The 14287-nt window shown below is 48.4% G+C and overlaps 2 protein-coding genes across 2 annotated transcripts; both read right to left on the reverse strand.

Annotated features, from left to right (window-relative positions):
* Nucleotides 1-381: 381 nt before the first annotated feature.
* Nucleotides 382-3589, reverse strand: TMEM37 (transmembrane protein 37). Its single transcript, XM_041409143.1, has 2 exons — nt 3084-3589; nt 382-2192 (listed from the first exon to the last, which is right to left on the reverse strand). The coding sequence occupies exons 1-2, from the start codon at nt 3102-3104 to the stop codon at nt 1620-1622; spliced, it is 594 nt and encodes a 197-aa protein (XP_041265077.1). The 5' UTR covers nt 3105-3589; the 3' UTR covers nt 382-1619.
* A 7626-nt stretch (nt 3590-11215) lies between these two features.
* DBI (diazepam binding inhibitor, acyl-CoA binding protein) lies at nt 11216-14243 on the reverse strand. The gene is made up of 4 exons (XM_041406357.1): nt 14114-14243; nt 13904-14021; nt 12224-12286; nt 11216-11507 (listed from the first exon to the last, which is right to left on the reverse strand). Exons 1-4 carry the CDS (start codon nt 14120-14122, stop codon nt 11434-11436), a joined length of 264 nt encoding a protein of 87 aa, XP_041262291.1. The 5' UTR covers nt 14123-14243; the 3' UTR covers nt 11216-11433.
* Between the last annotated feature and the right edge of the window lie 44 nt (nt 14244-14287).

Raw genomic sequence — 14287 nt, forward strand, 5'->3', positions numbered from 1 at the left:
CTGTGTCAAACTTGTTGCACAGGAAACTAAAACCTTGCTCCACAGATAAGGTACAGGGATGAAACATGTAGAAACATTCATTGGAAAACAAGGATATAAGCAGATTTACCAGTGGATACAAAGCAAACAGTAAACCAGAAACCCTGAAATACTCTGAAGACATTTTTAACTGAGCAACTGAGTCCTGTGTGTTGGACAGGGAGAACATGTGTAGGGCAATCTACTCTACAAATGAGGTCTTCTCTCCTTTTACATAACACACCATGTAGAACTTCAAAACTGTAGCAGTTTTAGAGATCTTGACTCAGACATTGGCAGGAGGAAGGCCAGCCTTAGTATAATAATAAGGTCTTCTCTCCTTTTACATAAGACACCATGCAGTTTTAGAGATATTGACTCAGACATTGGCAGGAGGAAGGCCAGCCTTAGTATAATAATTCTGGCCAGGTCTCTCAACATTTCTACCAGCGGTGACAGATTAGAGCTGCACCCATCAGCCCCTCCTTAGGCAATCACGGGCTGCTTCTCCTCCCAGGCTCACTGTTAAGTCAGAGGAAGAAAAGGACCTGATCTGGTCAGGAGGATCTGGGGCTTTCTCCTCCCATAAGAAATGCTACAGGAGATTCAGCTACAGGATAAGCACTGCCCCAGTGGAAACCGTGATAACCAAAACACATCCCAGAAGCTGTGGTGGTCTCTGCATAGCCTGCCCAGCCACCACAGCCCATGAAGCCTCTGCAGAGCTTGTCCCTCTTGCCCCAAAAAACAAAAAAACCCAAGAGCAATGCCCTGTTACCATAAACTGTGCAAGGCACGTGAGACAGCCAATTTGGTTGACCAGTTGGCACATGTCCTTCAGGGGTGGCAGGAGAGTGGTAACACTGGGAAAGAGGCCACAGACACAGGGATATGCACTGCTGCCTGAGGAAAACAGCACATCTCTTCCCTCTACACCTGCATCACCCAACACCTACCCCTGACCCCAGGTCAGCAACTCTGTCTGAAATGTCCCCAAAAAACTGACCAAGAACAGAACAGATAAAGGGAACATGCCTGAAGGAAACAAAACCTGTGACCAGATCAAGTTCTGTGTGCCTTATCTTTTGAAAGAAAAATGAAGAAGTAAGATCCAGTAAAGAGTTTCAATACTCCACACCAGTGAGCATGGCCAGGCAGAAATCGTCTGTCCCTGAGCCAGAACAAACCCATGAGACACACCAAAGCTGTTATCACAGGCTCCAGAATATAAGGAAAAGCACAGCAACACCAAACCCACAGCAGTACCAGTGTTGTGCAAGCCTCAGGTCAACGTGTGGGATAGATTGCAGTCTTCCAGATCTCTGCAGGTTTAGCAGGACACCCTCTGCTTTAATCCACTTCTCCAGAAAACCATATTGCAGTAGCAGCCAGTCCCAGTCTCTGCTTGGCTGGTGTTGCTCAGCTCTCCATGCTGACCAGTGGGTGGGTACTTCTTCTACAGGCATGAAGACTGACTCACGCTTCCCCTCCTTGCACACAAATTAAAGACAGGGCATCCTTTTCAAACTTCATTAGACTCTCTTTCTTCCAGTCTAATTGGCAAAGCTGATTACACAAAGGCAGAGGTTCATCCTTTGTGCCTAGATTTTGCCTACCCCATTCCTGAGGTGTGTGAGGCTGTTGATGTGAAGTCCGCTGATCCCGTTGAGGAAGAAGAGAAAGGCAGCAATGAACTCACACCAGTATGTCAGTGTGAAGCCTGTGAAGGTGAGGTGATCCTTCACCAGGATGGAGAAGCTCAGAACACCAGTGGCTGACAGCAAAAAGGAGACGAGGATGAGAACGGAGCCCATTGCCCATTTCCGCCTTGCGTTGGCGTCATCGCAGACCTGGGACACCATCAGCAGCTCCAACCCGAATATGGCAACCACAACAGCAAAGGACACCATGCTCCTGATGGGAATCACCCCCACGCTCAGCCCCTCCACCCGGGCCAGGCTGAGGTCTGTGACACACTTCAGGACACTGTCGTTGCTAAGGGTGCAGAAGTGCCACAGTCCAAAGAGCTGCCCCCTCGCAAAGAGCCAGCGGCCATCGCAGATGGAGATGGACGACAGGACCACGGCTATGGCCACGCACAGGATGATCAGGCTCCTGATGAGTGTCTCAAAGAAGGATTTCTGTGGTCTCCGGTGTGCCAGCAGCTGCTGCACCTGAGAGCGGGAGGAAAAAATGTAACAGAGTTAAGAGTGTTACTTCAGGGTGAAATGAAGCCAGAGGGACAAAGCTGCAGGATTCAGTATTTGAAAATATTTACTTGTGCACATCAAACCCGTTCTCGCAGGGAAAGGCAGTACACAGGAGAAAGGAAGGGTGGGTGAAGCTCTCCCAGTTCCCTGGCTGCACAAACAATGCTCCCACGTCAAGGCCTGGGACAGGGATCACAAAAGCTCTTGGCTGAACCGGGTCCCTGCCCCACGGTCTTGCGGCACAGCGTCCTGCTGCGGCAGGGCTGGAGGAAGCCACCGGCCCCTGGGAGGATGGAGGCCGGTGCCTGGGACGGGGGAGGCGGCAGCACCGGCTGGCAGGGGGGTTCCCAGCACTGCCCTCCCGAGCTGCAGCCAGCCGGTCTCTCCTCCTCCGGCCGGCAGCAGCAGCGGCCCGGACCTCGGTCCTCACCCCGGGGTCGCACGGCTCAGCTACCCCGGGGGATGGGGGGGAGAAAGGGGGGAAAAAAAGGGGGCAATCTTCTGCAGCCCCCGCGGACCCGCCTGGGCAACGCGCCTCCCCTCCTCGCGACACCCTCCAAGTGACAGGAGATGTAAAGGAAAGTCGATCCAAGAGCCCCCAGCCCCCTCGGAGAGCCACGTGCGGCGGGGAGGGGGAGCCGCGGCCCCGGGGAGCTGCCGCCGGCCGGAGGAGGCGGGAAAGAGAATCCGGCCGGCTGCGCCCCGCTGCTGCGGGAAGGGTCGGAGCTGCTCCGGGAAGGGTGGGAGCGACCCTGGCGGCGCAGGGCCAGGCTGGGGCAGCGGGGCCAGGCTGGGGCAGCAGCCCCGCGGCGGGGCGATGCGCGGCCCGGCGGCGGGAGGCAGCGGCGGACGTACCTGCGCCCCGATGGCCGTCATGCTGCCGGGCGGCGAGAGGCGCGGGCGGGCTGCGGCCGCCGCTCTTTATCTCCCCGGAGGGCGGAGGGCAGCCCCCCCGCCCGCCACGCCCGCGGGGCCGGGGCGCCCTCCGGGCCCCCCCGCGGCTGAGTCAGCAGCGCGGCTCCGACGGGCGGAGCTGGGCTGCGCCGAACCGAACTGAACCGAGCGGAGGGAGGCTGCTCCCGCACGGCCCGGCAGCGCGGGGGGCAGCGCAGCTCCGGCCCGGGGCACGGACTCGCCCCAGCCCGCTGCAGAGCACGGGCGGCCGGGCCGGAGGTGTGCTGGGCGGTGGCGATGCCTCTCGCCGCGCTGCAGCCTCGCCCTGCCCCGTGTCCCCGCGTGTTCCCGCTCCCGGGGGCTCGAGGTGTGTTCTGCCGCCAGGAGCGGTTTGTGCGGCAGTGCCGGTGCCCAGCCCTGGTGCACGGGGGGCTGCCCCAGCGCTGCCCGCTCGCCCGGGCCCCGCAGAGCCCCCGGAGCGTCTCTGGGGCTGCAGCGACGGCTGCGGTGACGGCCGGCCCCGGAGTCGCCGTGAGTACGGGAACAGCCCGTCCTGCCCTCGCTGCCCGCTCCCCGCGGTGTTTCGGTGTTTGCTCCCGAAGCCGTTCGGCACCGGCCCCGGCGCGGCCATGGCCTCGCACCTCGGGCTGTGCGCGCTCTTATCTGCCACAGCCTGCGCTACCCTACCTATCTCCACCTGTACTGTCAGCAAAAACCTCTCTGCTCATAAAGTTTTACTCCTTAGCTCTGTTTCTCAGTCATGTTTTGCCATCTTCTAATGAATTACTGACTGCCTGACTGCTGTACTTTTTTTTTTTTTCTGTCTGGAACAGCTTTTAAAAAGCCCAAGAAAGCTGGGTGTTGCTGTGTCATCAGAAACTCTTGTTTTACTGCCAAAATCTGATTTTGACTCCAGCAGTCTGAGGTCCAGTGGGCAGCCCCACGGGTCGTTGTTCTGGGCCTCCCTCATATTCACAGGGGTCAGAATTTGGCCATTCCCTTTCTAGCCAGAAGCCGTTGGAAGGATCTCCTTCTCCAATATAGAGTGGTAGAAGTTATTGTTACTTTACCCTTCTTGCAACTTCCATTTCTGAACTAATCATCTGTCTATACAGATTGTCTCATTATTTCAGTCTCTATGCAATTTCATAAGGGTTTACTGTGCTTCCTTTAAAACCATTTATGTCTGCTGTGATCTGTCTGGGGTGGTTTCTGTAACACTTTCTAGCAAGAGTGAGTGTTCTGAACATTTACTTTAGTTTTCATATTTTAATTTTAAGGATAAACACTGACCTTTTTATTTCTCCTGCAGAATCTTTTGTTTAAATGTTTCTCTACAAAGTTATATACAATGTTAGATTATATTTCTGTCAGACACAGAATTGAGATTTTCTCCTTTTGCAACTCACGGCAAATCTTTGCAAGGTCTGTTGTCAAAACTTTTTTTTTTTTGTGGTCAATGACATATTTTGTTTTCTGAATGTGCTATCCAAGCTAGAAAACTTGATGCTTGCCACTTGATGCTTGATGATCCCTTTCATCTTCCGTTCACCAGTTGATAGAAGATCTTTGTGAACATCCTGGGCTCTTTATTCCAAAGATTAAACAGCATTTCTGCATTGCATTGTGCAGACTGATTACATGCATTTGCTGTTATACCCTTCCACTTCAAAGTTCAAAATTCAACAATATATATGTATTTTTGCCTCAAAAAGCACAAACAGATCTTCTTGTCTCATTTGTTGCATAAGCTGAATAAATGCTGCTTGTATGCAACCATGCTGAGCAACCTGACAAAATATTCCAACTCTTATCTGGCAGAAACCTCACTAACCTATTCTTTCTGTAACATTGGCTCAGTCCTGCAAAGCATTAGGGAATTTGGCCCACAATTAGCAAAGTCGTTAAGCATAGATCTGCATTTAAAACTTGTGAGTCATCCTAATGACATCAGCAGTTAAAAATCTTAACGGTGAGGGGTATTCTGGTGGGCAAGACTTTTTTTTTTTTTTTTTTCTGTATAAGCCCACGGTAAGGCTCACATGCATAAAAAGCTTTGAAGAATGAGGAAATTAAAGTGGTTACTTTTGGAACCTAAACTGCTCTTCTGTCTTGGATTCTTTAGTAAATATATAGTTACGTGCCAAGCCTGTTCTTCGAGGAAAAAGGGTGGTAGGGGATGGTACCTTTTCTACAAAGGAGAAATTGCTTTAATGTTTTGTATTTAATTTAGTTTCCCAAAATATAAATGAGAATGAAACTGGGCCTGGAATTTTAATGAGCATTATTCAGTGGCACTTTCAGATTCACTTTCCTGAAGTCACTCTGGAGAGGATGGTTCTAACAGTGAGTGCTTCATTTCTGCACTTGCCTGACTGGAGATACCTTCTGGTAAAGCTGTCTGGGTTTAGAAAGCCTGTAAGAATTCTGCACCTTTTTCAAAAGTCATGAGTTTATCTTCATTTCTCATTACAAAATACTATATTACTAATTACAATACTACGTGACTTTCAAAGACAAAAAAAAAAAAAAAAAAGCCTCTATGCTATTTTTGAAAAAAGCATCATATGTGAAAATGGTATTTTGCAATAAAAAGAGCTCAGTGCTGTAAAAGAAAAAAAAACAACCAATTTTTGTCTGAAAAATACATCACCTATGTAATAAAAACAGAATAAAAATGACCTTTAAAGCACTTTAGAAGTATTTTTGTCTGTGTTACTGTAGAGTTCTTGGTATATTGCCAGTTTCATTATTTTGTTTAGAAAGTCCCTTTTCTCTATTGTTTAAGTAGGCATTTCACATCCTATCCCTGGAGAGAAAGTTTTCGGGGAAATGTGTTCATAAATAATGGAAATTACCAGAGACTGTTGTACAACAGAAATAGGTTCATCTGGTTCATTTAAAACCATGAGAAGTTTGATACTGAAGAATCTGTTCCAGCTTTTGTCCTGCAGAAGCCTGGAGAAGGTTCAGGACCGAAATCTGAGCGTCACCAGGGGCTTAGGGAGCAATTGCCCAGTTAAGTGAAATCACTTAGAGGTGAAGCAGAACACGAGTGACTGAGGCACCACCAGTCCAGCCTCATCTGACCTTGAAGCCAGTTACTTCTGTAAATACATTTTACTGTTTAATAAAATTATTTCTGATCACATCTTTAATTCTAGGCACAGCAACTCACCTGATGAGGCATTTAAACCCTCATTTTTGTCAGATCCCCAGTTCAAAGTATCTCTGCAGAGAGACGTGGACCTGATCTTTGAAACAAATAGATCTTGAGTATCTTGCAGAGTGAGACTTTGGGAGGTGTCCAAGGCCTGTATGGGGGAAAAATGTTACTTATTTTTCCTGTATCTTCCCAAAGCAGTGAGCATGTAGAAAGCGTTATGAGAAAGAAGGAAGAGGCTAATTGTCTCCTGTCACTGTTCTATTGCCTTGTGTTTTTTTCTGGTAGTAGACTGAAAATCCAGGTTGAAGAAGCTGCATTCAGCTCAGGCTGGGCTCAGCCTAGCTGGGCTGAAACAGAGCTTCTGGAATGGGGCAAAAAGTCAGCAAGTTGCTGGCAGGCTGCTCAAGCCCAGCAGCTTCTGGGAACTCAGGCAGTCATCCTAGGTGAATTGTGCCCCAGGCAGCAGCACGCAGACCAAGAGGGGGTTTGGGTTGTGCCAAAGCCCACGCAGCTCAGACCAGCCCCTTATCACAACCACTTTACCTCAGGATTTCCCTCCCATCGCTGCAAGTTACTGCAGCCGAGCGCACAAACTCATCCTGGCATGTAAAAGCACTAAAGAGGAGAAAGCTCCTGGGCCAGATGGTTTCACTTTGCCTCCTGCCTGGACACCTCTGCTGTGCCACAGGAAGGCAGACTGGCCACCAGCCAGGGGCTACCACGTGTCCCTGCAGCCCCAGGCTCTCCCACTCTCTGCTGGCTGTGCGTGAGAGCCATGGGCTGCTCCCCATGGTGACAATGCCCAGCTGTACCCAGAGCCAGCCCTGGTTCCTCCTGCCCATGGTGACAATGCCCAGCTGTACCCAGAGCCAGCCCTGGTTCCTCCTGCCCATGGTGACAATGCCCAGCTGTACCCAGCAGCCAGCTCTACACATCAAGCAGAGCTGGGTTAGAAACATGCTGATAATACGGGACTCCATCACAGTGATTTTATCCCCCGCCTCAGTTAAGTCTAAGAAGAGAGACTTTAAGTGGGACAGGCTTAAAGGAATAGGTGTATCACAGCAAGAAGTGTGTTTTCACCTCTGGTGAGTTTTTGGACCTACCTCAGCATCACATTGCAGAGGTCCAGCGCTCACTCATTCTGCTTCACAATCAGCCTTCATCAGGGACCCCTGGCAATACTTACACTGGCTTAGGAAATACCTCAAAATATTTGCATCTGACCATTCTGACAAATCTCCTTTGAAATATACATTCAATAAAAAAAAAAAAACAAACCCAAAAAATCAAATTATCAAATTTAAAAAAAACCCAACCCAATTTTAAGTCTTTAGCACTGCTAGAAAAATTTGGGTCCATATTTCAATACTACGTAAGTTGGGGGAAATCATTCAGTTTCTCTTCTGTCACATACACATTTCTTCTACCAGTAAAAAGTCACATGAGGAGATTTAAAAGTAGCAAGAACATTGACCTGGTTAGTCTGGTTAGTATCCCAGGTTCAGAACTTGCTCAAAGGAGCAGTGTTTGTTAGGAGATGACATACCATTACCTCAGCCTTTTGGGAAACACAAGTTGGTGCCTTGCACATTTGGTGGGACAAACAAGGTGTCTGCCTGGCTGCCTTGGCCAAGTAATGTAATTGTTTTTCTTTCCAGGGTGTAGAAAGAAAGCATGTGGCGATGCTTCTTTTGATGCAGCTCATAAATGTACGTGTACTGGGAGTAGCTGGGAATGAAAGTCAAAAGATCACTGCAGACAAGCTCCATGTGAATTCTGTATTCTAAAGATAACACAAGCTGTTTAACTTTCACAGATACCCTGATTCTAGAAGAAATATAAGCTCGTTCTACAAATTACAAAGACCCATCTAAAATGGGTTGATGGTATTTGCACTTTAAATGAGCACCTGACTGGCTAATTCATAGATTGGAAGGTACTTAATAGATTTGTAGGGGGGAGATAAAAATTAGATTCTATTTTTGTTCCATTAACTTTTACCCTTTTGAGTTTATTACTGTGAATGCAGTCAAATGTCTTCTATCAATGTAGTATGAACTTGTCTTACTTCTACACAGCTTTGACAACTTGGAAGTCTGTGTAACCTACTTCTGGGGTGACAGCTGTGGTATTTAGAAAACTGTCCCAACCAAAATACATTTCTGTCTCCCTAATTTACAATCAATCTCACAAGATGGCTTAGATGGCCAGTCACCCCAAAGCAGTATTGCCCAATACTGGTTGCTCTGAGCACTTGGGGGAAGAGCAAATATTTTGAACAGCAGCAAATGCAATTGTCATTTATTTTTAGTATCATCAGGTCAAATAAGTTCAAAGGTTAAAATGCTTCCATCATGAAACAGGATCATTCCAGATGAGTACTGAAGAATCTTGAGTCAGTTGCACACTGCAGTCAGCCTTGGAGGGCCTTTTAACTAAAGTGAAAAATTTACTTCACAGGGTTGAAAAATCTGTTATGGACCTTAAGCAACACACCAATACTGATTTGTTAAATCTGTGCTATGAGTGTTACACCTTCACATGTTTGTTAAAAGCAAGCAAAACCCATCAGAAACAGATTGCCAAGGAAAACATCATCCCCTTTCTTATCTCTGCCTGCAGTGGGTGTCAATCAGCTCTGCGTTGCTCTGTGCAAGAGCTAATCACAGAAGCGTGATAGAAGGAACACTGTCTTATCACACACAGAGTTAACATTTATTATTGCCATATCCAAAGTCCAGGCTCTGTCCTGCACACTGCAGACTCAGCAGAGCAGAGCTGAGTGTGTGTGTGCCAGCTGGCCTCTGACCTCCTGCGTGTGGCGCTGGCTTCAGCGCACGTCTCTGCCTCTCCTCCTTCCCAAGGCTGCAAGCATCAGGATGTAGCTGGCCTTTCTTTGATCTAACCAAGAGGAAATAGCAGCACCTCCCTGAGCGGGTGTCAGAACAATCCCCTGTTTTGCAGCACTGCCCAGCCATCAAAAGCATCTGATCCTCCAGCACAAGTACCTCACTGCATGCAGTGCAATGGCTCTGGGCTGTGGTTTGAGGATTGCTGCTTCTGTTTCTGATCTCAAGGCTGTATACAATAATGGTTGTCTATTTTTACCACCTTATTAGTTTAATAAAAGCAATTACCTCTATCTACAAATGTGTTTGTAGATGCCCTTAAACCACCACTGCCCTGGTGTCACTGCTGCCCAGGTTATTTATGCAGCCCAGGTGCCTCACACCCCTTACCTGCAAGCACTAGGCAGTCACTAGGTCAGCAATGTTTTCAGGCAGCCCAGCATCCTTACACATTTACAGACATTCATCCTGCTGCTAGACAACCACAACGAGCCCCTTAGCTCAGTCTACTTCAACTCTCAGTCTATTTCAACAACTACTACCCATCCAGCCAAATTTTGTGTTGCTGCTTCTTGTCACAAACACTGTGCACAGCGACCACCAGTGCCTTTGCTTCTGCCTTCGTGCCTTTTGTAGCCACTTACTGCAGAGCTATTTCCACATCTTGAAGTTTTCAGCTTGCTCCTGAAAGACACAGTTTATTGCCAAAGGGCAAGCTAAATAGTAAGACCACTGATGTTACTTTCTCAAGGACGGTGAAGCTGCAAGCAGAAAGGTGTTACTAAAGTAAAAAAATTAAGTGTCCAAATAAAGACAGAATTCTCAGTCACCTGTATTCCTTTGCAAATAGCATGGAACTGTAGAAGATGTGGAATTTAGGGCTAGAAAACTGGTAAAAGCATTTCTTACAGTGAACATCTACTCTTACCTCTCTTGCAAAGTGAATTTGAGACAACCTCAAGTAACAGGATAGAAGAGCAGTAAAAGCCCCCAAATGCTTTTTACTTCTCCAGAAGAACAAGGAGGAACAAGAATAAACTGCCTTTTTTTTTTCCTCTTTATCCAAACACATTTTAAAGGACAAAAAGCAGCTCTAAGAGCATTTCCCATTAAAAGTAGTAAAGGGGGAAGTTAAAATTTTTGAAAGCATGTGAAGTAATCACTAAATCTACTACTCACCATGTATAACTAGCTACAAAACTGTATTTATCTAGACAGATACATAGTGATGGTTTTCATCCCTATGTAGTTCCATAAATCAATTGCTTATCTGAAGAGTGCTTGAAGTCCTCACCTATTCAGATGCTAACCAGTACAGCAGGAATGCCCTATTCCTGTATAAGGTTGTGATTTCATTCTCAAATGCTCTATCCTAGAATAGTTCAAATTCACATTTTAAAAGCAAAATCTTCCCTTTCCATCATCAGCAGTTCCAAGAGACTACACCAGGCAGACCCAAACTATGAGCCTACTAGAGACAGTCACAACTGTGTGTTTTGTGATTGAACTTTTGCTGTAATCTTCCTCTTTGAGCAGCCCTGCCAGTGTTCAGCCAGTCTATAGGGACTCACCCCTCACTGCAGCCAACTGCATGGCAACATCAAGTTGATTCTCTTGCTTTTACAGCATCAGGAGGATCAACTCCACTGCCTCTGGAATCTCTCCTTGCCCAGGGAAGGCTTTGTGTTCAGCATTTGCCTTTACTCTAGAAGCCCAACATCGTTGTTGGGAAATAACATGTCCCAGAAGTGTTTTATGAAAGATGATTTGGCAGCTGTTGACTAAGTCTCTGAAGGCTCCAGGCAACAAGTATCAAGCAGCTCGTTCTTAGCACACACAGCATTAGGGCTAACCTTTTCCAGAGAAGCTCGGGGGTGCTCCAGCTTCTCTGGGCTGTCACTCAGCGTCCTGCAGGGAGTGGTTTGGCCGGGAGCCGGCAGTGCCCGGACTCCGGCAGGTGCCCGACCCCCTCTAGCGGCACAAGGACGGGGCGGCCGGCTCGGCTCGGCTCGGCTCGGCTCGGCTCGGCTCGGGAGGAGCTCACAGCAAGCGCTAAGCGACACCAGCACAACAGCTAAAGTACCAAATGCACTTTAATGAGTTCCAGATTTTGTTCCCAAAGGAATTTATACCGTGTCAGTACATTAGCCAGGTACATAATTTCTCCCGAACTACGGGCACGAGGAGAACCGACTATGACCTACTAGGTGTCTAAGGTTACTCTTAGAAACCAGTTTTCCACATTAGAAGTAAGGCAGGTTTCAGGCGTGCATGTTGCTGATTTATCCAGTCCTCAGATGCCATATTTGCCCTTTAGTTCTTCCACTTTTGCTATGTAAGCTTTCATTGCATCTTCTTTGGACATTCCTGAAGGACAGAACACAGGAAGCAGTCAGATACCTCTCACAGATTAAGACGCCTTTTACAAGTCACAATTCCTTGCTCTAGTCTGTGCCACTGCAGAGCAAAGGAGCCAGGAAGGTCATTTGTCTGTGAATCCACTGCTAAAGTTTTAAACAAATGTGTTTTATCAGTCATGAAAACACAGCGCTTCCAAGCAAAGTTGTTTTTGCACAGACTGCAACTAACCAGTGTATTAGCTCTATTAATGCCACTGACAATTATTACGGGAAAGCTATTCCTTAAAAGACCAGAAAAAAGCCCCATTGTCACAGATCAGACCACTTGTTTGGCTCCTCATTTAGAGCTGGGAGCTCCGTTTGTTGTTCCAAAGCTTTCCTAACTGGAAGATGCATAACAACTGCAGGGAGAGCTCAGTCTCTGGGACACTAGGCTGGGACCAGGAAAACAAATTTAGATTTCTGCTGCTGTTATTGTTCTTCTTTATTTAACATCTTAGGCCAGCTGGGTATTTTGCACCCTAATTCCCTTTCACACAGGCCATATTTTTCAGGATTACTTCTGCCTTGCAGAGGTAACTAAAATTTATTCTCATGGCATTCTGAACTTCTAGAACTCTTGTATTAAAAGGCAACACTATCCTGTTTCTTGCTGAACTACACGTGTCTTTCTGACTAGTTTGCCAGGGGTAATTTTGTTAATTTCTTTAATCAGACACTTACCTTTCAATGCACTCCAGGCATCCCACTTTGCTTTGCCTTTGAAGTCCAGCATACCGGGGCGCTCTGAGAAAGACAGGATAAGCAGCAGGATTAGTTTGTGTGATCCTGCTGCAGGTAATACCCACTTGAAGGCTTAGCTAGCTCTTAACTGTGACTAAATACAATGGCTCATCTCTGCAGCTGTTACTTGCTAACCTGTAGCCAGGAGATCACCTCAGGGGAATATGTTACAACATGGTTGGTGACAACAGAAATAGACTCTTTCAAATTCCCTTGAGACAGCAGCACTTGAGCAGAAGAGCACCGAGAGCACTGTCATTTGGTTTAGTCCTACTTTCTGAAGAGCCTGCTGTCCCATAAGAGCTATCCAATTAAAGAACACCAGCTCTAAAGTAAAGCAGAAACACCCTGAGGTCCACCACAGGCAGAGGCACAGAAACAGACAGCTGCTTGTAGTAACACACAGCTTGGAACTCATCATCAGGTTAGTGGTGTATTTGTAACCTACAGTTCTGCATTTGAAAACCTTGGGAGTTTAACTCACTTCACTGCAGGCTGAGGTGTGGCCAAGCAGAAAGTGAATGACATGTATATGGTTAATCTCTGTGTGAAGTCCCCTTTGTGGCTTTACTTCCTCTCTCTCTCCCCTTAAAGATAATTCTCAGAACTCACAAATGGGACTGGGCAGTATCCACAGCAACACCCCTGCGCAGCTCCCGTGGCACAGTGACCTGTAGCTCCACTTGGCAGCTCCACTTGTCTCCAGCACAAACCCCAGCAGCCTCCCTCCCTCCCTCCGGCTGCTGCTCGGGCCAGCTCACGCTGGCTGCTGCTTCACAGCAGTGCAGACACTTGCAGGAGCAGTCACAGCACTGTTTTATCCTGTCAAGCACTAATAATGCTGATGTCCAGCCACACCGAAAAGACCACATCTTAAACCCAAAGTAAATTATTTTCTCCCTCACGCTGCCAGCTTTGGAAGAAGGAGATTAAATTACCATTTCCTGTACACTTCACTGCCAGCTTTCAAATCAATGGACGCTCAATAACCTTTGCCAGCTACTGGGTCAGGAGGCCAGCACTCCAAAGAAATGACCTTTTCCCTTTCTAATTCTAGCTACTCCAGCGTTACACAAGGTCGACAGCGACATGCTTCACTTTAAATGTTATTCCAAAGGCTGAGCTGCCATGGACAGCACTGTAGCCAGAAACATTCTGCACTGTGTACCTGAAGACAATTTTGGTACAGCCTTTCTGAAGTATAGTTAATTGCAGCTGGTCTAAAAGTTTTCTCCTATTCTTCTGGTTTTGCTTTCCAGTACTATTTTTAGCAGCCAATCCAGTCTAAATAAACTCAATGTGTCATCCCCACCTCCAGTGGTATTGCAATTCCACCCTTGCATCGCTCGCCTTGCTCTTCAAGTCCGTGTAAGCGAGAAGTGTTTGCATTAAAGCAGCACCCCTCGGCCTGAGCTCTCCCAAAAACCCAATCCCAGTATTTGCACAAAGCTAACCCACAGCATCCTCAGGCCCGCACTGCACGGCACAGCCGGGTTAATCTAAAAACCACCAATTGCCCAAAGCCTTGCCGGGCCAGCCTGTGCCCTCCCCGCCCAATCCCTGCCAGCTCGGCTCCCAGTCACTTTCGCTGAGCCGCGGGGCAGCCGGGGCGGTACGCACCGGTGTTCACGTCGCCCACCGTGGCCTGCTTGTAGTGGCTGTAGATGTCCAGCATCTCCTGGTCCGTGGGCTGCGACTTCAGCTGCTTCACCTCCTCGGCAGCCTTCTGGAACGCGGCCTGGGGGGAAGGCGGCAGGGGGTGAGTGAGGGGAAGGTACCCGGAGCCCCCCGGAGCCCCCCGGCTCCCCACAGCCCCGGCGCCCCCCGCACCTCAGTCATCGCGACGAACCCTGCGCGCTCCCGGCTCCGCCGCTTCTGCCCCGCCGCCCCCGCCGCGCGTCCGCCTCACCCCTCGCCAGACCGGCCGCCGGCCAATCGCAGCGCCGCGGGCCCCGCGAGCACCAATCAGCGCGGCTCGAGGGCGGGCACAGGGCGGGCAAGGAG

The sequence above is a fragment of the Onychostruthus taczanowskii genome, unplaced genomic scaffold (assembly GCF_017590055.1).
Source record: "Onychostruthus taczanowskii isolate IOZ18803 unplaced genomic scaffold, ASM1759005v1 scaffold10, whole genome shotgun sequence".
NCBI lineage: Eukaryota > Metazoa > Chordata > Aves > Passeriformes > Passeridae > Onychostruthus > Onychostruthus taczanowskii.